This window comes from Drosophila bipectinata, chromosome 2L (assembly GCF_030179905.1).
Source record: "Drosophila bipectinata strain 14024-0381.07 chromosome 2L, DbipHiC1v2, whole genome shotgun sequence".
Taxonomy (NCBI): Eukaryota; Metazoa; Arthropoda; class Insecta; order Diptera; family Drosophilidae; genus Drosophila; species Drosophila bipectinata.
This window is the reverse complement of record NC_091736.1, coordinates 11018539-11042784: the sequence shown is the minus strand read 5'-3', so window position 1 is coordinate 11042784 and position 24246 is coordinate 11018539. Positions and strand designations below refer to the sequence as shown.

At 40.2% G+C, this 24246-nt stretch overlaps 3 protein-coding genes across 3 annotated transcripts in view; 2 read left to right on the top strand and 1 right to left on the bottom strand.

Moving 5' to 3' along the window:
- The window catches only part of Nos (Nitric oxide synthase), a 34959-nt gene that overhangs the window by 6685 nt on the left and 4028 nt on the right, over window positions 1-24246 (bottom strand). The window contains exons 2-14 of the mRNA XM_017243576.3: window positions 22665-23406; window positions 22014-22128; window positions 17739-17875; window positions 17452-17614; window positions 15711-15802; window positions 14935-15076; window positions 14063-14202; window positions 10020-10194; window positions 8689-8870; window positions 6640-6849; window positions 3910-4054; window positions 3144-3248; window positions 2956-3023 (exon numbers count right to left, since the gene is read on the bottom strand). Coding sequence (XP_017099065.2) covers window positions 2956-3023; window positions 3144-3248; window positions 3910-4054; window positions 6640-6849; window positions 8689-8870; window positions 10020-10194; window positions 14063-14202; window positions 14935-15076; window positions 15711-15802; window positions 17452-17614; window positions 17739-17875; window positions 22014-22128; window positions 22665-23242 — 2252 coding nt within the window. The 5' untranslated portion in view covers window positions 23243-23406. The remainder of the gene's footprint in view (window positions 1-2955; window positions 3024-3143; window positions 3249-3909; window positions 4055-6639; window positions 6850-8688; window positions 8871-10019; window positions 10195-14062; window positions 14203-14934; window positions 15077-15710; window positions 15803-17451; window positions 17615-17738; window positions 17876-22013; window positions 22129-22664; window positions 23407-24246) is intronic.
- LOC108126606 (lysosomal aspartic protease-like) lies at window positions 10820-12190 on the top strand. The gene has a single exon (XM_017243260.2). The coding sequence runs from the start codon at window positions 10820-10822 to the stop codon at window positions 12188-12190; it is 1371 nt and encodes a 456-aa protein (XP_017098749.2).
- On the top strand, window positions 12674-13906 carry LOC108126845 (lysosomal aspartic protease). The gene has a single exon (XM_017243578.2). It carries the CDS (start codon window positions 12694-12696, stop codon window positions 13864-13866), a length of 1173 nt encoding a protein of 390 aa, XP_017099067.2. The 5' UTR covers window positions 12674-12693; the 3' UTR covers window positions 13867-13906.

Sequence of the window (24246 nt, the reverse complement as noted above, 5' to 3'; positions counted from 1 at the left end):
ATATTTTAATGATTTTGGAAATATACTCATATATTAGAGTTTATTTAAAAAATAACTTAGTTAATATTAGTCAATTTTCAAGTCCATTTCCAGTGTACTTTTTTCGTATCATAAATTTTTCGAGCTGCCTAAATGGTTGTACTACCATTTTTTTGGCCCCTTTTTGTTGTCCTGACAGCTCTTTAGACAAGTGGCCCTTGGCAAACAACTTGTACTTGTAATTATTTTTGCGCACTTGAAAAGCTGTTAAAACAGAGACATAAAGGATTTTGTACATCCATTCGAGTTTTTATTCGAGTGTTTGGCTTGGCTCATTATGCAAAGTGAAGTAATTGCGAGCTGATAGGTGGCATCGTCATGTGAAAAGTTTTATAGAAAATACGTACACCGCCATGATGATGATGATGATGACGTCTAAGGCAGGATAAGTGCCCCATTCCGTGCACTTGCAGTTTACAGACAACAGGATGCGGATGTCAGGTGCTGCTGGCACATAAAAACACAAACACACACCTACTCAGTGGCAAAAGCAAAGGCAAACGCCCACACCTCTGTCACAGACGACACTTAAAAGCACACTCAGAGGCGTTGATGGCATAATAGACTGCAATTAAGTGAGCTTGAGCTGACAGTCGTTGACTCAAAACAGGACAAGGCCAGGATACTTAGCTGTACGATGCGTGGGCGAATGTGATTCGCTGCCAAAAGAAGCAATAAACTCTAAGATACTCGGTACATCTATAGATTCCTCTTGTTTTTCTTTTCATTTAAAGAAGAACTTATTCTTAGCAGCCTCATATAGAAAACCTAACCTGTTACATGCATTCGCTAGAAATCATTATACCCCAGAGTACCCGGTAAAATAAATTTGCAATCTGGGCGACCCATCCACCCACAAAAATCGCAAGCAAAAATCGAATTTGAGCAGTTAAACTATTCCGAAACTATTAAGAGACTATTATAAAAGTTTCAATTTCGACAAGCCAGCCAGTTGGCAACTTTCCGGCTTTAAAATTAAATCAATTAACAGCCCAAGCAATTTCCGAAGCGACGAAATGCCCCGGGAAAATGGCCAAAAAACAAATACACAAGCCGAGCAGCTCACTCGAGCGACTAAACAGCAAAAAAAAAAAAAAAAAATATACGAAGAAAATAAGAAGAACCTTCAGATGCCGAGCTCACATGATGATGATGGCCTCCCCGAAGCGATTTCTTCCAGCATCGAGCTCAACAGCTTGACTGTTTAAATTGCTCATACGCAGCGTGGGACAAGCCGAGAAGCCGAAAGGCAGAGTTTCAATTTCTTTAGTGCTTGCTAAGCAAAAAGCTCTCATTAAAGAAAGTGCCTTAAATGTTGAAAAATAATTGGACAGAGAATAAATCAGCCTCGCAAAGGATTCACACTCTTTGTCCAACATTTGTTTATCAATTAATCATAATGCTCGGCAAAAGGCCAATTAACGAGACTTTAGTTCCACTTCTTTGAAATTTCTGTCTTAGCAGCGATACACAATAGGGATTGTATAAAAGCGCCAATAAATCAAATTAATTGGTTTCAACAACAGCCAAAATAAAAGGGCGCAAGGAGAGTCCTCCACATCCCGGCTGATGATTATAATAAATACAAATTAATAAACACACAACAATAAACACGCTCAATTATGTCAGATCAGAGACTCCACCATTATTTTTCAATTAAAGCATCCGGCTTTATCGCAAAACCAGCCGCAGGACAATTTTTGTTGTTCTTCCTGTTTTTTTTTTGTTTACAGCCTGACTTTCATAATATGTTATTGAATTGGCTTCCGTACGCGGGGGAAGGGAGTATTTTGGCTGATTCAGGACCTCCTGAGTCCTCCATATGAATTTTCAATTTAATTTTCAACAGGCTGGGAGCTCCCAGCTTGTTTAGATATAAATTTAGACGCGAAGGCGGGAATGTGGGCATCGGGGGCCTTGTGTGTGCCCCAAGTTGTCAAAGTTGTCAAGCGGAAATCCCCTTTACATCATAAAAACCCTCCACAGACATACGTGAGGGAAAATATCGAAATAACAAAATTATTGTTATTGTTTTTTTTTCCCCGTCAATGTTGTTTTTGTTGGAGTGGCAGGAGGAGAAGGGAAATTGCGCGGATTTGTCTGCTCTCTCAAGCGGCACGCACTTAAGTGCGTGTCCTTATCCTTTTCTGTTTGTCAGTGTGGGTGTGTGTCTGCCAGGATATGTGTTCGTTTGTAATTTTAAAGCTCTTGGCACGCATACGACAGCAGCTGAATATGTGGAGCAACAAAAAGCAGCCAATTAATAAAACAAAAATGCCAAATATGTGTCAGTAATGGCAGGGAGGCCAGGATACTCGGAAATCTGATGGAAAATACAGGGACCTCAATTTAATAAAAGTCTTGTCATATCATGCAAGAAAATTCTTTCTTTGGGAAAATAAAAAAAGGACCTTACATATTATTCTTAAAAAATAAATAGAATAATGAATAAAAAATATTTAGGCTTCAAAAGAAACGTCTAGATTTTTATATTAGTTTTAGATATTTTAATTTTTATTTATTTCTCGCCACTTTTTCTTTATCTGCATATCCATTTTTGGTAGGGGAAATTGAATTCCTTGGAAATGATTTCCTTTCTATAAAAAACTAATTAATCCGTAACCCAAACCAAGGACATGGGATTAAAATCTCGTTTAGTGCCGCCTGAAATATACAATAAAAACTGAACCTGACCACTGACATCGCCGTCATTTGCATAAGCTCGAAACTCAAAATGAAAGAAAACTTGCTTAAAAAGCAATTCAGTTACGGGCCGCCCTTTTCCAGCAATATTTATTATCCTTGCTGCTTCGCTACATCGAAGTAACCGCATACAAAAAAAAATTGATTTATATGAAATTTATGCAAAGACGAGGCAATGGAATAGGGAGAAGAAAGGTGAATTTATTGACTCACCTGGAGTCCTGCAATCCATGCTCTCCAGACTCCTGGACACGCATCGCATACAACTCCTGCGAAAATTGCTGAGAGGCACGAAACGAAAGGTAACGAAGGAAAAGTTAAAGTTCGCATTTCATTAAGAGTCGTTAGGAGGCGGCTCGACCTAATCCATTAATTAGTTTGATATGATCTGGGGAACTTACCTCGCCATTTTCGGGGGGATCTCCGTTGCCAAAGGTAGAGGCCACAACAATTAACAATGCCTCGTGCTCAATGGAGGATATATCGTAGTCGGACATGCAATATATCTAAATGAATAAACAATTTACCGCTTTACTAGTGCGTATTTGTAATTTCCTTCTCCTTTTTTTTCTGTTTAGCTGGGCCAAACACTTTTGTGGTCATTAGATACTTGGCCCACGCATCCTAAAAACCCCCAGACAAGGCCTAATGAGTTCTGGCCTACTTCAATGTATCTTGTAGTTTGTCGCAGGTGTTTGCAGCTTATCTTATATTGCCAGGCAGACGGCAGATGCTTTTTAAACACACACTCACATGACAAGGACCTAAGTGGTAAGAGGTTCTGGACCCAACTGAACGGACTGGACACTAAGCTGCCACAAAAAATGTAAAAAGTAAATTTCGGTTTTATGCTAATTTGTCTCATGTGGCGTTGGCCTTTTGCACATTGGCCTAATAAGGTCGCAGGTTAAGGGCAGAGAACCCCGAAATGGGGCTAATTTTAGAAGTAGGTTAAAACGTTTTATAATGTCAAATTAGGGATAATATTGGCCAGTATGAAATATGCTTAGTTCCTGGGACAGAGACCCATTTTTTGTGGTTGGCTTAATATCAACAAATTTGAAAATGAATGTGTAGGGCTTATTCTTAAAGTGTCTTAATATCTATGTAATTTAAAGTTTAGATGCTTGTTTGTTTTACTAATAATTAAGACTGGTTTAAGCTCACCTGTGCATTGAATGCATGTCCTAGAAGTTCACATAATTGCTTTGCATATTGCTCGGATTTTCCAGTTTCTGTCGCATACAACACCGTCGCCTTGATTCGCTTCGACAAGGCCCGTCCAAATAATTTCGATGTAAATTTCACAGCCCTGCAACAAAGTGAGAAAAATGTTTAGGCCGGCTGGGAATGGTTTCTGGCCAAAATGGTGAAAACACTTAAAGCTGCGTCAGCAACAGCAGCCAGACCATTATCATTAGACTTGTAAGCCCTTGTGTCAGGGGTAAGGCCACATACATATATACCATATATTTATATATAACAGACGGTGGCTGATATAGCCACTTTGATTGACACAACATGTAATTGGAAAATTGTCTACAACTAGAGCATACATATTCCTTTAAGGACTCGCACACATGGTTAGTCAATAACCAAAACGGGAGCAGAAGAGTTTTATTGCAAGAAATGGGCATTGCACCCAATGGTTCTGGCTATGGCTGCTCTCCTTTGGTATTCTCGTTTCTTGTTTCATTATTTAAACCAGTACAGCATAAAATTTTATGGATTGAGTCAAGCAATGGTTAAACAAAAAGGTGGCAATGCAGAAAAAAATACAAAAAAATGGATAAGAAAAGAAAAGCTTTCTGTTGCTTCAATGCCAGACATCGTAGTACTCCCTCTGCAATTTCATAGTCAAGATTTTGTACTCTATTTAAGGGGCTTACAAGGGTATAAATGATTCTTAGATTGAGGACTATTAAATTTTAAAAATATTGAAGATGCATTAGTCACTACTTTCTAGATTTATAGACCATTTAAGGACAAGTACAGGGTATCTAAAAGTTCATATCTCCAAGGACTTTAACATTCGTACTATTTTTGTCTCCATATAGCATTGTGTTCTTTCCTCTGCGCCTGCTCCTGACATGGAACTACTTCTTTTTTTGGGATAAGAGAGCAAATGGATGCTTATAGGCAGTTTAAATGTAATTCAATATGTCTGGCACTTCTCCACTTTGTAGCACCTCCACTTGCTCCCTGTCCCTGCCCCAGTTCCTCCATATACCATCCACCCATCCATCCATATACGCATTACGCTGCACACTTTTGTGCGAGCATGAATATAATTTCATTTTCATAAAGTTGTCGATGTCAGCGATGATTTAATTCCATTTCATCTCATCAGAGAGCTAAGAGGCGCGACGCGTGCTGAAACAATTAAACTTAATTATGTCTACAGCCTGTCAGGACAGCGCGGATATATGTGTAATGTATATGTATACCCTCGGATTTAAATACAAAAATACATATGATTTTTCAGTGGCTTCATCGCTCAACCATTGATAAAAAGTTTCACACTCGAAAGAGCTTGATTTAATGGAAACACGTTCTACTTGTACATACTTTTGCAATTTGCAACTTATTTTAATTGATAACTTTTTAATGAATTTCTGGCTGGCATTTTGCAGTTACTTGTTGAGCCGATGAGGTTGGCAATAAGACCGGACTGGGCTGCGCCGGACAGACGGATTGCACTGAATTAAAATTAATTAGCCAGAAAAATATGCCAACGTGGCCAACACACCATTAATATGTAACGATTTAAAGTGCGGTCGTTAAATAATCATCATCATTTTTCACGCTTTATTAAACAGCAATTTGCACAAAATTTGATATATTTTAATTTAATTTTTTTTTTCGGTAATTGTGTAATTGATTTTATTTGTCGAATGCCACCGCAGTGGTTTATTTGTTGTTTCCATTAATTGATTGACGCATAAAGGGTGTAAGGATAAAACGCTTCATAGAACATGCTGAAGTTAAATAATGCAAAGAAATTCATGGATTAAATGACGAATGTTTTTGCTTCGTTTAGTAATTAGTTCACGGACCAATGGAGATATTGAATTAATTGAATTTATTTTACATTTGTGCACTTATAATGGACATAAGAGGGCAAAAAGTGGCTGTTGAAAAAGTGTAAATTGTTGATTTATAATTTATTTGAATGGCTTTTAAAAACTAAATCAAACAGAGAAGTAATTAAAAGTATTTACAGTATTAGGTGGGTTTTTTGTTTTGTTTTAAATAAGGGTCAATAAAATGAGGGAGTCAACAAATAAGTAGATAAATTTATATGCCTGAGAGGCACTTTTGAAAATTAAAAAAAAATACTCCCATTAAGCATTTAAATTCCACAACAAAAAATAACCTTAATAGTCTGTTATTTATAGGTTTACCAGAAATGGACTTCTAAATACCTCAGATATCACCCTGATTTAAGTAAAGCTGTCAAATTTGCATAACAATCAACCGCAAAACGCATAGGATACCTATGCTCAGCCGGCAAATAACATTTAAAATAACAATAACCGAGAAGGACAACCAACATGATGCAATGTACCAAATTTTCCAGGCGACTTGATAGCCTCCTGCGGAAAAGATGGAGGAAGCCCGTAGCAATAAACCACAATCCATGTAATCTACTTAAAAGCTAATCCCTGCTGATGCTGTCGTGTGACACGCTGGCACAGCGAACAAACACACGAGGACAATTACACGGGGCAAGGATACACAGGATACACGGGATACGAGTATCTTCTACCTCATCATCATCATCATGCTCATCATAATGACGGTTATCCTGGTGGAGGTAAAAGGTACACGGTAAATGGTAAAGGGACAGCGGCAAAGGTCGCCACGTTAACGGTAAGCACCGCTGTAAGTACTTACCTAGCGATTTGTTTAAAATTGAATTTACGTCTTGGCTTCTTGCCCTTGCTCTCGCCACGCCCCTTCTTCCAGATGTGGGTACGCCAGGCGGGGTCCTGGTATTCGAACGAGGGCTTCAGGTAGTACAGCGCCATCTCCTGATGGAATACGGGCGTGATGGAGCCCGACAGTGGCGGCACGATCCAAATCCAATCAGCGGGACAGCCGTTCCTGCAAAGAAATATACGAACAAAAACAAATCGTCCTTCGGTTAAGTAATTGTTTATAATTGACGAGTGTCCTGGTGAGGGAATCCGTTGGCTTCTGGCTGCTAGCTGCCTTAAGTTTCTATTTCCAACAGCGTCTGCGTATTTTTAGGGCCACAAACGGGTGATTACCATTAACTGACTTAATTATTGTGCCCTACCCGCTTTTGCCATAAAAATAGAAACGTGGCTTAGTGTTACTTGATTTAGTGTTCTATTAAGGTGTTGGCCTTAAAAGGGGAAAGGTATTTCAATATATTTCCTAAATATTTTGATAGCCTTCGCAGCCTTTGCGGGTCATACTGTGCCTCGCATGAATTTTTCGAAATTTTATAGGGGACACCCCACAAAATTTGACAAAAAATCTAAAAAATATTTTGTTGTCAGGTTTTGATGTAGATTTACTCAAAATCGATCCACAAATCGTTTAAGGTATTCCGCTTAAGAATCGGGTGGATATTGACAAAGATATAGCCTTCGCAAGGTGTCATACTGTGCCCCCATTGCATTTTCACAATTTTTAGGGGACACCCCACAAAATTTGACAAAAAATCTAAAAAAATATTTTGTTGTCAGGTTTTGATGTAGATTTACTCAAAATCGATCCACAAATCGTTTAAGGTATTCCGCTTAAGAATCGGGTGGATATTGACAAAGATATAGCATTCGCAATGTGTCATACTGTGCCCCCATTGCATTTTCACAATTTTATAGGGGACCCCCCACAAAATTTGACAAAAAATCTAAAAAATATTTTTTTGTCAGGTTTTGATGTAGATTTACTCAAAATCGATCCACAAATCGTTTAAGGTATTCCGCTTAAGAATCGGGTGGATATTGACAAAGATATAGCCTTCGCAAGGTGTCATACTGTGCCCCCATTGCATTTTCACAATTTTATAGGGGACACCCCACAAAATTTGACAAAAAATCTAAAAAATATTTTGTTGTCAGGTTTTGATGTAGATTTACTCAAAATCGATCCACAAATCGTTAAAGGTATTCCGCTTAGGAATCGGGTGAATATTAACAAAGATATAGCCTTTGCAGAGTTTCATACTGTGCCTCCAATACATTTTTCGAATTTTAAAGGGAAAATTTAACAAAAAATTTTGTATGATTTTGATGCAGATATGTTCGGTATTTGTTTTGTAAAGGTATTCCGCTATAAATGTTTGCATCATTTCGGTAAAATGTATTTTTATAAAAATAAATATGTACAACTATTTGCTGGCATATTTTAATATCAATATTTTCATACTAATTACAGCAAATTTACCCGTGACTTGTGTATTTAACTTTGTTATTTTGTTGTTCTTTTAAATGCAAACATTCTATTAGAGTTACACGGAAATTGAAATATTCGGCATTTCCCCGAAATTATTTTGTTAAACAGTTCCCAAAAATAAAAAACAAAGCATGATATATTAATTTCTGGAGTTTCCCCACCAATTGTTGTGCCCTTGGAAAAGTTTGACATATTGTGCGGCATTTATGTGTCTCGTGTGCACTTTACATAAGCGCTGGCGACAGCAAATTGGAAACAATAAATTTACTTTTGCACCTGCAAAGAGTTTTCCGCACGCTTTTCCCTTAAACCCGGTCGCGAAAAGCCGGGTGTGTGATGGGAGTCGTGGGAGTCGGGGCGCGGAAAGTCAAATAAAACACGTTAAGCCATAAACATGCGGCTGGGATATGTCATAAATGCAAACTCAACTGGGCCATAAACAAACAAGCACCAGGTTACGGATTCCGGATTCCCGGCCACTGAATTCCAGACATAATCACCGATCCGGGTACTCACCTCAACTTGGACTCGTTCTCGAAATGCTTCATGAAGCTCTCGCTGGCTGTGTGGTGATCCACAATGGTCACATTACGGCTCTGGTAGGAGTGGAGTACAGCTATGTTCATCTCAACGACGGCCTTGTCCTTCCACAAGGATGTGGGAGTCCTGGTGTCCAAATTCATTTTCAGCGCCACCGTCTGCATTGAGTTAAAAATCAATTTGTTTAGTTATTGATTGGAAATGGATGGATGGCTCCTATCTAATCGAGAGCCGTTGTCAAATTTCGATTATAGTTTTCCATAGATTTGTGGCCAGAATTTAATAATTACTGTCCGAAAACCAAAATTGGTCCTAAAACCCCAAAATGTGTGTGGCCCAAAACCCATGTCACCAGTCAACACATTCTCACCGGATGTCAATTATAGATTCGGCCGCAGGCCATCAAATATTTTGTGGAGAAACAACTGAGATTATACCATGTAATAGTAGTTAAAGTAATGGGGTGACTTTTAAAAAATAAGTCAGAGTTTAAAAAACGAAAAATATTTTAAAAATAACTACAAGTTAGTTCTCAAAAATATATGAAGGAAAGAAGAATATTTAAAACTACAAATAAGCTCTTGAATTATATATAAATTTAATACGAAGTTCTCTTTTGCTTTTCCATTAAATTAAACCATTTTGTACCTCTAAACCAGTATAAATATCTAATATTTTTAAAAACATATTAGCCCTATTTTAACGTGAGATGGGATGCATGTTACTATCATCATTTCAGAGTCACATTTTCCTCGTAATCCTAATGGCATTTTCGTGCTGTTGAAAACCTAATTAGGTATCCGAAATTGATCAAAATTGAAGTGCAGTGCAGATGCATTAGGTTGGCAGTCATATTCAGGGATATCATGTGTAAAAGCAGCATTATAATATAGATGATTCTCCATGGCAACTTTTCAAGCCTTAAAGCCTCCGCCCGGCTTAAGTGTTGTTAACCAGTTTGCACCAACCCAAAGGCATATTCTACTACACCCACTCAACCAGCCAACCAGCCAACCAACCATCCAACCACTGGCACATAGCTGGTGGGTAAAAAGAATGCCAGACCAGAGGAAAAACGCTTTATGAAAGAATGATAAAGACGAAGGGTCCCCGTTTTCCGGGCGCACATTATGCGACCATATAATGAAATAAGCGCCGCAACGACAAAGCGACAAAGACATCAAGGACATTAAGCAAGGACAGTCTCAATCGGGCGAGAGGATATCGGGATATTAATACAGAAATTACAATACAATATGGTCTCTCATCTTGTCGGTTTTTTGTATTTTTTTCTTTTGCCAACTTACCTCCAACATATTGCGGCGATTTGTGTCGCATAAATTCCGGCAACCAATCTCCGTCGACATGTACCAACCGCTGAATGTGGTCGCCGTAAACTGGATTCCGCCCACATCGAACAGCATGCTGGATACGGCGGGCAGGGCGTACCAGCGTAGTCCCAGCTCCGTGAACCATTCGAATCTGCAACGAAATGGGGCAAGGCGGGCAGTGATTTTATTTGGCCGTCAATGTTTGATATTTGTGAGTCTGGCCACTGGCCACTGGTCGTGATTGTGGATGCAAATCCGTAGGATATACATGCCATCGTCCCGGCCATCTGATGTATGTCCGAAATTCTGGTGCCAACTGTCACCAAATGGGGTGTGTTTTTTCAAGGCAAATATCCGCTCTATGGGATGGCCCCAATTTTAATGAAGGAATAATTAATCTTAAAAGCGGGCTAGTTAACTAGTCTGTTCAGTTTCAAATCTAGAAACTCATAAAATATTGTATAACTGGCTTCAAAACATGGACTTTGTTAAAAATATTCATGTAGCAGTAGCTCATATGTATAACATATCTTGAGAACAAACAAAATAAACACGGTGTCACGTAAGTAAGTGTTTACCGAACACCCGTAATCTGGCCGAAATGAATTTTTTATTCGTTTAATTCATAAGTAAACTGAACGCGGTTACAACACACTTTCCGATTAAACATTTCCTGTGCACTTCAATTACGATACATAATATATTCATGCAGTTCAGGGGTATAAAAGTTGACCCACTTTGTAGTTTGATTTGTATTTGAATCGAAAGTCTCAACCATGCAGCACTGGCTAATTCTACTGCTTGTCGCCCAAGTTGGCCAATCGATGGCTGAACTAAAGAGGATTTCAATTAGGCCAAGAAACCTAACCCACAATGTTCTGTCGGAAATTTCATTGCTCAAGTCCAAGTACTTGACATTGGCGGACGAGTCCGTGGAGGCCAAGGAGAACCTGGTGAACGCCGCCAATTTCGCGTATTACGGTGACATTAGTATTGGAACCCCGCCGCAGAACTTTACGGTCCTCTTCGACACAGGATCGTCCAACACCTGGATTCCTAGTTCCAAGTGTTCTGCCACGGATGTAGCCTGCAAGAACCACAACAAGTACACATCCAGTGCATCCAGCACCTATGTGCCAGTTGGTACCAATATATCCATCCGCTATGGAACTGGGAGTATGGAGGGCTTTCTTTCAAACGACACTGTCCGGGTTGCAGGAATAAACATAACCAATCAAACTTTTGCCGAGGCCACCGCCGAACCAGATGGTTTTTTCGATACTCAGCCGTTTGATGGAATTATGGGATTGGCCTTCAACACTCTCTCCAACGGACTCAACACTCCCGTGGACAACATGGTCGCTCAGGGCTTGCTGGACAAGCCAGAGTTCTCAGTCTATCTAAGACGCAATGGAAGCTCACTGATTGGAGGCGAAATAATTTGGGGCGGCACTGATCCATCTATCTATCAGGGAACTATCACCTATGTTCCAGTGTCCATACCACAATATTGGCAGTTTACGGTCAACACAGCCAAGATCAATGGCGAAGTCCTGTGTGTAGGATGCCAGGCCATAGCCGACACTGGCACCTCCCTCATAGTAGTCCCCAAAAAGGCCTTCACAGCGATAAACAAGCTGTTGAATGCCACTGATAATGGTGATGGCACAGCCTCGATTCCCTGCTGGAATATCTGCAAGCTTCCCACTCTGTATCTGAACATTGGAGGCTCTAGATTCACATTGACTCCGAACGACTATATCATCAAAATTCTGGGTGACAATGGCATGTCCCAGTGCTTGTCCGGATTCGAGTATTTGGAAGGAAATCTACTCTGGATCCTTGGAGATGTTTTCATCGGAAAGTACTACACTGTGTTTGATTTGGGCAACGAACGAATCGGCTTTGCCAAAGTGAGGTCCCAGAAAACCAAAAGCCATCAAAGTCAGTACTATAATCGCTATGAGACAAGCAGCGGCTATGATGCAGCTTGGGCAGAATATAGTGATTCCATAGGATACGAAGGAACTAGTGACTACAGGAAAAATTATGGAAACGAAAGAAAGTATAGGCCATACATTGCCGGTCCTTCGCATCCAGCGCAGTACGAGTACAGGGATTTGTCTGTGGATTACTCTTTTACTTAAATAATATTCTTATATTTCACAGTATTAATACTCTAAAGCACTACAAATTAATTATTGTTTCAATTGTTACCCATTTATAAATAAAAAATTCAATAGTTTCACTAAAATGTTGTTTCTACGCTGTAAAAATAGTCTTTTGATTTTCAACAAAAACATAAAACTAAATATTTAATCTTTTGTTTTTATATTTTTGTTTCAAACTTAGACAATGCTCGATTATTTGGTCACAGACCCCAATGTTAAAACTGCTGGGTAAATTTAATATTTATTAAACTCATTAGGCAAATATGAACATTCTTGCCCGCTTCGATGATGCCTAAAATGGAGTTGGCACTGTTCTTATATAGACGTCACTAGATGATCCAGAACCCTTAGACGTATGGAAATTTTTTGGGGCCAACTGAAAAATATTGGAATGTTTGCTCGGACCGAAGCTATTTAAATTCATCAACCATTCGCGATTTAGTCAGTCGCTTTTGTAAATCAGACCGAAGACGGCAGCCATGAGACCAGTTTGTTTAATATTACTAGTGTTGATCGGAGTTGGTTGTGCCGTGGCCAAATTGAACCGTCTGCCTTTGCAAGTTAATAGCAACTACACCAGGACCCATGGAAAGGTGAAGGCAGAGAAGACCCTGCTGGCGGCCAAGTATGGCTATAACCTGGACACCACCTCCTCTGCCTCGGAGGGCACCGAGACCCTCCACGACAGCGCCGATCGCGAGTACTACGGCCTGGTCAGCATCGGTACCCCCAAGCAGAATTTCAATATTTTATTCGACACCGGATCGGCTAATCTTTGGGTCCCAAGTGCCAAGTGCCCAGCCTCGAATAAGGCCTGTCAAAAGCACAACAAGTACCACTCCGCAGAGTCTAGCACCTATGTGGCCAATGGGGAGAGTTTCTCCATTGAATACGGAACCGGAAGCCTCTCTGGATTTCTGTCCACCGATACCGTGGAAGTGGCTGGAATTAAAATCAAGGATCAGACGTTCGCCGAGGCTATCGATGAACCGGGAAGCACCTTTACTGATGCCAACTTTGCCGGAATCATGGGCCTGGCTTTCAAGTCAATCGCCGTGGATGGTGTGACCCCGCCGTGGGACAACATGATTGCCCAGAAACTGCTCGACGAGCCAGTGATCTCCTTCTATTTGAAGCGCAAGGGAACCGCTGTCCAAGGCGGTGAAATGATCCTGGGTGGCATTGATTCCAGCCTCTATAAGGGAAGCCTTACCTGGGTGCCAGTCACCAAAGCTGCCTACTGGCAATTCAAAATTACCGCCATCAAGACCAAGGGTGAATTCATCAGCCGGAACACCCAGGCCATCGCCGATACTGGAACTTCCCTGATCGTCCTCCCAGAGGCTGCCTACATCAAAATCAATAGGTTCATTGGCGCTGAGGATAATGGCGAAGGAGAGGCCTTTGTCAGATGCAGCAGGGTCTCGTCCTTGCCGAACATTAATCTCTATATCGGGGATAGATTCTTTACTCTCAAGCCCAGTGATTATATAATCAGGATTACCGAGAATGGGGAAACCTACTGCATGTCGGTCTTCACCTACATGGAGGGCAACACTTTGGTTATCCTGGGTGATGTTTTCATCGGAAAGTTCTACACAGTCTTCGACAAGGGCAATAACAGGATCGGATTCGCACCAGTTGCTAATTAAATGATTACTTTTTGATGAATTTTTATTAAATAAAGTTTGAATCATATACACAGATTGTTTTATAAAAAGAATGCCCATAAGTGGAATGTATCCTTGACTTGAATTCGGACTATATAACTCTAGTTTTATTGGATTATTAACTTCCAACATTGTCCATCATTTATGACCAGATAAATCGGTTAATATGTGTACTCACTTGGGATGACTCAGCGGCACTTCCAATATCAATTCCGGCGGGTAATCAAAATAGTCCGGATCGTGACCATTGGCCGAGACCACCAGTGGCAATATGTCCCACTCGCTGCCCTTGCCCTTCCAGCCCAGTTTGGTGCAAACCTGATGGATGAAGATGGGATTGGACATCAAATAAATGTGAAGCGGAATGCGGAATCCGGAATCGAAAATCAACATGAGGCCAGGCGGGCCACTGGCCTGAACATAAAAAGTGACATGTGTAAAAATAAATGGAGATACTTTGGGGGCTTGGTTTATATGCAAATACATCAGTGGCCATGATGGCGGGGTTGCGGAGACCCAAAAACCAGACCCATACCACCCAGCTCTATGGGCAACATCTGCTACCGTATTTGTGTTCGTATTTATTGACAGCTTTGTTGTTTGTTCGGTTTTTGCGTATTTAAAAAGAGATTTATTACAACGAGTTATAGACCGAACTTGCCACACCGACACTGTGCCACTCTCGGGCTTTCCCAACTTGTTGGTTCCACAAAAGGTCACATGGGTGGATGTCACGCGAAAAGGGAACTGGGAACTGGGTGGTGGGAGCTGGGGGAATTGCAGGCGGAGACAGATTTAAAGGCAAGAGCAATTGGTGCGTATAAATATTGTGATGGCTGAGAAAAATATATGTATATTTATGCATGTGTGATATGTAAATTGATAGGTGGATTAACCGAAACAGACTGAATAAATACAAATAAATGTGAGAAAGAACACCAGAACTAAAATATGTTCTTTTAAAAATAACTCATGGCAGTGTAAGCCACACTTTGTTTTATGTTTTGTGAGGGTTTCTTTCGATAACTTTAAAGAAGTTAAGGCACTTACCTCTGTAAACTCCACATTCATGGGATCTCCTATGATTTTGCCATCAGCCTGCTTATAGCCAGCATAGGATATCAATTGATTATTCCAGATTCGGTAATCGTGTTTGGCATCTGTGCGTTGTGGGAATATCGTAATGGCCGATCTAGAGTATGAAAATTACAAAAACCAATGTCCACACAAAACATTAAAATTCATTAAAGTTAGATGAAACTTTGGCAAACAGCCTCTAGCCTTTTAAATGTGCCTTCAAAGTCAAAAGTGCAACACCAAAGTGCAAACTATCGAACTGTGGCGGGGCAGAAGGTGAAATAGTGGCAGACAGGCTTCAAATATTTATGGAAAACAAATTGGTTGCTGTACACTCCATAGTCAGGCCCTCAATTGAGTCAATTAGCAGGGCAAAAACATAATTTCGCAATCACTTTTGGCAAACATTTTGCTGACGGCTGCCCCGTATCGAGTAGATTATTTGAAAATTTGAATTTACGAGCATGTGTCTGCCAAAGAGCATATGGAAATATTGAAAATTGTGTAGTGCTTTAATTTCCTGGCTTAAAATGATTAACGGGCATTTTAAAATTCTCTCTGGACCATAATTGCCATAAGCTGGTAATTAGGCTTGCGGGGAAAATGTATAAATTTCAATGAAAATGGTTCCTAATTTTCAGTTATTGTGTTAATATTTCACAGAAATGTTATAAAGTTGCCAAGTGACTACATGTGTAAATTAAATGAATATTTCAGTTCATAGACACCTAAGTATTAGTTAAAATTACCTCAGGTTTCCTTTATTTGTTGCATATTTTATGTGGTTGCAAATTGCTTCAAACATGCCACTGGTAGTTGTCACATAACGACAGTCAAAGCACTGAAAAATACGAGAAATTCAAGAAATTATAAAATAGACTTTCAGCTGGATTTTTATGTTAAATGTTTCTGAAACAAATCAATAACAATTCTAGATGTAATTTTTCAAAACCTAAAACTTAAAGCAAACCAACAGTGATCATAAATTTTGAAGTGCCAAACCCGGAAACCTCAAAACTGTTCAAACGTTTTTGTTGCGCCATCCAACGGGGCGTATGATAAATGTGACATAAATTTCTATGTAACTTATATATTTGTTTTTTTGTTTTTGGTCGGAAGGGGCGTTAGCATAACAGAGTCGTTCACAACTTGTTCGTACATTGAAACCCTTTTTCAATTATTTCGCCTCAATGAATTTTCAGCAATAATTCTACTTTTTATTCTCTCATTTTGGAGTGTCTATCGGGTCCGCCTATCGGGGTTTTTACCATTGTATTTCTATTATTTTTTTCACACCTGTTTTTGGTGGCTTCTCTCACTTTTGGGACTAGGCCAGAATCCTTACGTTTGGCTTTATGGGATCTGTATGCCAAAGCCACTCGAAACAGAATTTTGGTCGAGAGTCATGGGAGCCCCTTCATTCGATTTTCTGCTGTGTTGGTTTTTGTCTGGTTGTTCCAATGTGAAACGAGTTTCCTAATTAAGTTTGGAAACTGAATGAAACCTAACCCTTTTTAAGTGCTCGACCCACACATATTTCATTTAATTTAAGCCAAAGTTTCTAAGCTTTTTTTTTGTTTAAAAGCAATCGAGTTGAATTGAAAAACTTTTGTGTTTTTTTCATGAGCTGTCTAAGATAAAATTATGATGGAAAATGTTTATGGCTTTCTATGAAACTTTTTAATCTATTTCACCATTAAAAATTGTGTGTGCTTTTAGCCAAAACTTAAAACAGCAATAACCTACTAGCCTATTTCTTATTCAAACAAAAAAAAAATTAAAATTGACAGTCTCTGTTTATAATTCATATAGACATATATGGCATATATTTAAGGTGACTTTAGTGTCACCTTTGGCAACTGTCTTGGCCCTCTCAGCTAGTCCCTACTCCCCAGAATTTGTAACGCAAGTCGTTGAGGCGTAAATGCAAATTTGTTCACACATTGCCGAGCACAGAGACTGCCAGGCAGACAGACAGACAGACAGATATGGCCAACTATACTGATCATTATAATTTGTATATTCTGGTGCATGTGAATAAATCTACGCCCTAGGGGAAATTCATTCTTATTTCTCTCTTATTTTTTGGTAAATTAAAATTTACGAGAATTTGCATTTCAAATTCGGTCTCTGTTTTTTGGGCTTCTTGTCTTCGCGCATTCGACATTTGTCATTTGGCTGGAACACGCATAAATCCAGAATAATGTGGCCCAGACATAAGCTCGTATATTTCACGTTTATGTACATATTTGCCAGTGATTTGTGCTCTGACAAATTTGCTTGACTATTTGGTTGCTTTATTTTTGGTCCATCCATAGAATTTAAGCCTAATATGTCTTCTGGTAAAGTTGATGACAGTTTATTTCGAGATTTGTCTGTTAGAGAGGGAGGTCATCACAGTTAAAAGCCAGACAAATGGTGCATATCTTTAATATCTTCAGCTTTTATTCTAGCTATCATTTGGCTTAATTAAAGTGGCTGAAAGCTCACCTGCAACTTGGACCATTGAATGCGGCCAATGCAGCGCGAAGAGTTCCTCCAAGCCAATTTAGCTCCATAAATTAGTTCGGTTTCAGTTAGCTGATAATGTCCTGTTGCCTCAATGCTTTGGCGCACCTGCTTCCACCGAGTCTCGTGGGCGGTGGATGATGTACTGGTTAGGAGATAGTAAAAAAAGGAATAGCCAAAAAAGTTATTTAAAAGATATGTTATGGTTGAGCTCAAGGAGAAGAGAGTTTTCATTTAAGTTTAAAAACCTCCTATAAAAAATAACTCACCGCTTAATCGATGTGAAATACTGCTCGAGAAAGTCCTTGGCATGTTCCAGGATCAGATCCGTTTTACGAGCCTCCACGGCCGCATTGCCAATGTTCATGATGCTACTCGTACAGGTGGCCTTCGAGCAGGAGAGTATCTGGGGATGCAGGACACAAAGAGACAAATAAGTCATCAAGTCACGAGATGAAAACAATTAGCCCCATGATTTGACAGCTTTAATTAAAAAAATATAGGTGTAATTGCTCATTTTGGTAATTAAATTTTTATTGCTAATCCCCCAGCAGCGACAAATGGGAATGGGAATGAAAGTTGGCAAGCTGAAAGCAGATAGGACTTCTGATAAAAACCAACAATGCCATGAAAATTAAATTAATATAAAAGAAGAAAAAAAAACTAGTATATATGAAACTCTAAAAGTCCCTGTCAGAGAAAACGTTTAAAAAGCATTTCACTGTCAATTGCGGATGATGCTTTTTTTTACCCCTCCAGCTTTTCCGCTTTTCCTCGACGGCTTTTCCTCAACTGGGTTTGTTTTTTATGATGCGTGTCGTTGTAATTTTCATTTACACTCCCTTGACTCACCTCTCTGGCTTTGAGTTTGTCGGCAGACAGTTTTCTTTACCTTTACCATTTCTTCTCGGTTTATTTTCCCGACGGTTTAATTTACTCAACGCCCCGACGCTCCCGCTGTCTATGGCGCCATATCTTCGCAATCCGCCCAAGACACCCGCGGTCATAATTAGTTTGTTTTTCCAGGCAGTTAAGTCCTCGAATTGGCTTTGCCAAGTGCGGCATAAAAACTCCTCAAGTGTCGCCCGGGACGAGCCGGTAAGGCTACACTCGTCTAACTAAAAAATTTCATGCCACAATGCTGGCTGCAATTATGTCACTCATACGCCCCGTGGTACTCGAGCACTTGAGAATGACAACTGTGAGCAGATTGTTTGGCGTTTATGTGGCAGTTGTATTTACGTTCAGGAATGGTTTACAATGAACTGTTAAATTAAATGGCCGAATTAGAGGAGTTAAACGAAAGTAAAGGGTTTAAATTAAATGGGGTTTAAGGGTTGCTTAGGAACTTAGATGTTAAATTGAAATATCCCCCAAAAGAGTGCTCTAGTGGCATAAAGGATTAGATCCTGAAAGAGTCCTGAGTCTCATTAATTTCGGCAGTTTTCCTTTTCCAACCACCTCGGCCGCAATAAACTGCAGTTCCAACTTAAAGCCAAACCACATACATCGCTTTGTATGCATATAACAAAAATGCAGTTGCCTCACCAAGGGGTTTTGCCTTTCTCCGTATAAACTTTGCCAATTTTCACTCAGCTGCACAAGACAAATTTATGCACAATGCAAACACCAAACAGCCAACAACAACCACGAGGTAAAGGACCCAACAGGAGCAACTTATTCCCGCACCGTCAACACATGACAAAAATTTGTTATTTAGAAACTGAAAGGAGTTATTATTCTAATAAGCTGGCATCAAAAGCGACATGCAGCTGCCAGGCTTAGTGCAGAAATTATTATATTTTGTGGCCTAAGAGAAAGGCTAATAAGAAAACCCCAGACGTTAAACAGAAAATGTTGGCTTTCCATTTTCGGCAGTGAAAATTAATTTCGTTTTCTTTCGTTTCTCAGGAGGGTGAGCTACTAGGGTAGGAATGCAAATAATTGCCAGCGCGAGACTGGTTAGCACTCAAAGTTGTCCAAAATTGTTTTATGTAAATATAAACAGAAGGCTGCCTTCTGTGCCGTCCGAGGAGCGGATGGTGGGCGGTGTGGCATTCGCAACGGAACCGGAAATTGTTGCAGCTGCAGAGCGTCAAATAAATACGAACAGTCTCCGCCTCCGCTAACATACTAGTATATGTATATGCTTCTATATATATGGACTGGCGCTTAAAGTTTGGCGTGTAAGTTTGGTCTGCCTTGCGCCACGTGCCGCCCTTGCAACTCCTAGGGGTTGGGTATAGCCCCAAGCGGTTGCACTTCCCTCCCACACCCACACACAGTTCTGCTTTTCACGCCAAATTTGTTCTTTTCTTCCGGTTTTTCTAGTGTTTGTTGCAGAATTAAGCCCCTCAGCGGAGGAAAGTGAAAAAAGTGCCGGTTTCGGGTCATGTTTTCGAAAACATCAACGAACACAAGATGCACTTGTTTGTCCAAGACACTTGAGCCTCAGGGGGCTCTACATTTTTGTCTCTTTTTGGGGAATCTTAAAGGCTGATATGATATTTAAGGATCTCGAATTTTTATATAGAGGATTGAAATATCATCTTTAAAATTTATTTAAATCTATGACAATTTTCCATATATTTATATTTAAAAAAAAAGTTTAACTAAAAAACTATAATCCTATAACTAGAAAAATATTAAATAAATACAAGTAACATATTAAACCATATTTTCAATATATCCCACTTGAAATTATTTTCCAGCCAATTTGTTTTCAGAGCCAGAGCCCAGAAGTTTTCCCCAAGATGCTTTTCTTTTCGGGAGCAGAAGGAATTCAAATATTAACTGCATTCTGTGGCAGTTAAGTTGGCTCTGCCACTTGTGCCTCACCTTTTGGCAATGAAATTCAAATTGAAACTGAAATTGAAATGCAACTGGCATACAAAATAAATGAAAATTCTGTCTGTGGTAATGAAAAGTTGAAAGAAAATATTGATTTATAGTTTTTGGACAGGTCTTTCGGTGGCATTTCAGGAGTCATAATAAAATTACTCAAAGTCAACACAGAATGTTGGAAATATAGTTGTGTAACCACAATAAGTTAAAGTCCGTTGCCAGGCAATGGACTTAACCAAAGCCACCCAAAGAGCATTACCAGCAACTTTTGCGGCTGTAAAGTTTTATTAACTCGACGCGTTCGAGCCCTTTTCCCACATGCTTAATACACTTAATCCTCGAGTGTTGAATGTTAACTTAATGTTGGCAACTTAAATTGGGCCGGCAATCGTTTAAGCCAAGCCCAAGATGGCCACTTCACAGCCAGACTTCACATTATAATTACCTGAGCGTCCTGAGGAGCCAAGCCCAGCGTTGGGAGCAATTTGCATGTTGTTGGAGTACTTAAATAAAATGGCAAACTGGCAAATATAAATTTTTGCATTGCATAATTTGGTGCACATTAAAATGCAGCTTGTGGAGGCACAGCCTCCCTACAGAGGGGCAGGGAAGCGGCAGAGGAAATGAAATTTGATTGTGAAAAAGGATTCGTTGCGCCATTTCCGTTGTTGGCGTTGATGCTGACTTAATTAGCATAGAAACTGTAACTGGAAAGTGGAACTATAACTGGCACTCTGGGATTTTTATTTTATTTTTTTTTTGATTCCGAGGGCCCAGGACCTTGCTCCTTGGCTAATTGAGGTTAGGTGTCCCAACTTTAAACCGACTTCTGACATCGACTTTCCGACTTTTAGACTTTCGCTTACGCAATTTGCAGTTTGCACTCCCTGCTAACTCGGCCTAATGAGGATTGAATCACCGTTTTGGCCAACTAGGTAGGTGGGCCAATTGAATTACGAAAGATTGTGTCACAGAAGCTGGAAACCATCCAGATTTATGCACTTAATGAGCTTGGATTTTAAGATTATTTCTTGGCATAAAATTCCCATGTTCAAGGCCTTCTTGAATGTCCTATATTTAGGCCCACAACAATATCCTTTGCTGGCCAAAAATAGTTTATAATTGTAAACCACAAACAGAATGAATTTCCGCATAAAAATGTTCCACCTCCAAGCCACTTTATTACGATGGGAAAACTTTTGTAGGCCGACTTCTGGAAAAAAGGGAGAGCAAGGACTTTCTTTCATTTAAGCCAACAGCCGGGCCACACAACTTTGGCATTGCAAAGGCAAGAGCGTACCAATTGCAGAGACAAGCTAGGAAACAAACAAACAAAGCAACAAACCAACAAACAACTGCCAAACGTACGAACATGCATTTGCACAAACAATTACATGGAAGGCTGACGGCTGACAGCGTCATGAGTATTAAATAACTCCTACAAGTATGCAATGCTTCGTTGTACGCATTCCGTGCAAAAAACTTTCTGCACTTAGCCAGAAAAAGAAAGCCAGTTGGCTTGGCCAGAACGAAATGGTACATTCTGTGAATTGTTTTACTGCCCTTTTTATTGCACACTCGCTCGTGCATGGCCCGTACATGGTACATACAGCTTGGCGCCTCAGCTCCTTGGCTAATTATATCCCAGTCCCGGAGATCCTTGGCTCCCTGCAAAACCCACATAGAAAAACGTGACTCACCTCGCGACCCTTGCAGTGTAGCGTATCGTAGACCTCCGGCCGGCCCTCGATGTTCTTCAGTCGCATCGGCTTTCGCATTAGCAGGCTGCGTCCCTCCTCGTCCAGGTGCATGAAGCTGCAATTTAGATAGCGCGGCTTTAGTGGGTGCGGAAAGGATATGGCCAAGTGGCTGCCAAGAGCCCGTAACCAGGGGTGTAGCTAGCTAAGCTTTGCACTTTATCCCAGCCATTGACTCCGCGATTATAAAATATTAGACAAAAGGGAACATTAGCTACAGGAGTTTTCTTTAATTTCTTTGAAGTTTTCTGGAATTTTTATTTAAGATATGCCTTGGAGTATTTAACCGATAAAATAGCCTATTAAATTTATAAACTAACCAACTATTTAATCTTCATCTCAACCAAAGATTAAAAACGAGCAAGTCTTTCAATGTCATTTCTCCTTAAGAAAAAGATAAACCTTTTTTTCGCGTTAAACTCAAAACAAAACAACTTTATCTATGCGAGTTTATACTTTACATCCACCGAAGCTTGTCTAGTTCCTGAGCACAACTTGATCCTGGCTTTATCCTTTTGCGTTTTCCCCCCAACAATTTATCACCTGCACTAGCACTTGGGTGTCTCATATATTCTTGATAAATGCAATCCTTACCTGCCGGCACGCGACCGATAATCCTGTGACATTTTTCTGGGCTGCTGTTGGTTTTTGGGCGAAGGTGAGAGTTCGCGAGAGCTTTTTCCCGACGCGGTGCCACTGCCCGAGGCAGCACACCCACCCACAGCCTGGGCACTGGCAGCACCACCGCTCCCACCACCATCTAGTTCCACGACAATGCTTGTGTTTGTACCACGACGTTCCCGAATCGGTGGCGAGGCTGTGGAGATGCTGGCGCGCTTGTGGTGCTTCAATGGCGTGCCGCCGCCACTTGAAGTGGCGCCCCCAGCACCAGATCCCTGTCCAGCTCCTGCTGCTCCTCCAGAATGGTCCACTTCATGGTGGGGCGGTGAGTTGCCGCCCCCCTCAAGATTTGCGCACAAGAGTCCATTGCCGTTCACCGTTGGCGTGGTTTGTGCTTTGATTTTTATGCTATTTTGTTGTTGTGTTGCACATGTCGTCTGTTGCTGTTGCTGTTGCTGCTGCTTCTGTTGTTGCTGTTGCTGGGCATTTGTCGAACGTTTGATGGCCACAAAACGCAGGTTCTCAAGTATCGATGTGAAATGCTGCGACATCTTGTCCAGGGCCACTTGTTCCCACTGCCGATTGCTGGCCTCGTTTATTTAAAATGCAGCCAACAGGTGAACCACTTGGACAATTTACCCTCAAAGTTTTTGATTAAATTCTGTTGAAAAAGTTTTGTGCGGTCTCCTTTTTCGGCCAGTGCTCAATTGGTTCACTGTGGATTCAAAAGTTTACGAAAAGTTGTATTAACGAACTTGAAATTGTCAGTACAACTGATAAAAGAACTTATCAAGCTAAAAAATAAATAAAGTAACATTACTATTATGTAAAATTTAAAGCAAGCGTAAGTTAAATGTTTGTTTGCTTTATTTTAAAGCTGCTTTTTGGAAAGAAGGTTTTAGATACTTATTCAAGCAGTCATTGGATACTCTTTTGTCATTTTATTACCAAAATTACCTACTTAAATAATAACCAAATCAATTCCCTAGAAAAAAATCATGCTATTTGCCTCTTATGGCTCTTGTATTGCCTTTCATCAGACATCATCTGGCTGGGCAGACTTGATGCTTCTCCATTATCCTTCTGGCTGCTGAAAATGCCTGAGAGCCAGAATAACAAATACAAAGGACAAAGACCAGGCTTTCAGCTACAAAAATAGACTTATGCACTCAAAGCCAGTTGGCCAATTAATTGATTGATTGATTAGCCTAAGCGAAAAGGCATGAAAACAAAGCCCACACACGGCCACAACGAAAGCCAAAGCCAAAGCCATGGCCACAGCCACAAAAAGTAAAATCAAATTAAACAAAATAAACCGAAATTTGCGGTCATTATTTTGATTTGCCTAAGCAATTGTATGAGGTCGTCATTAAACAAACAGTAAAAACAAGAGCAAACAAACAATGAGGCTGTAATTAGAAAACGATAGCATTTTATGGGGAAATAGCCTGGGCGTTTGTATAGTATGTGGGTGTATGTTGGTGCCATCAAAGCGAATGATTTGGCATTTGATATCGAATTTTAATGTGCGCCGAGTGCTCATTGAACTTGAATG

Bases quoted from the DNA above. Each gene is read 5' to 3' on its own strand.
- LOC108126606 (XM_017243260.2), top strand. From the start codon at position 10,820: ATGCAGCACTGGCTAATTCTACTGCTTGTCGCCCAAGTTGGCCAATCG.
- LOC108126845 (XM_017243578.2), top strand. From the start codon at position 12,694: ATGAGACCAGTTTGTTTAATATTACTAGTGTTGATCGGAGTTGGTTGT.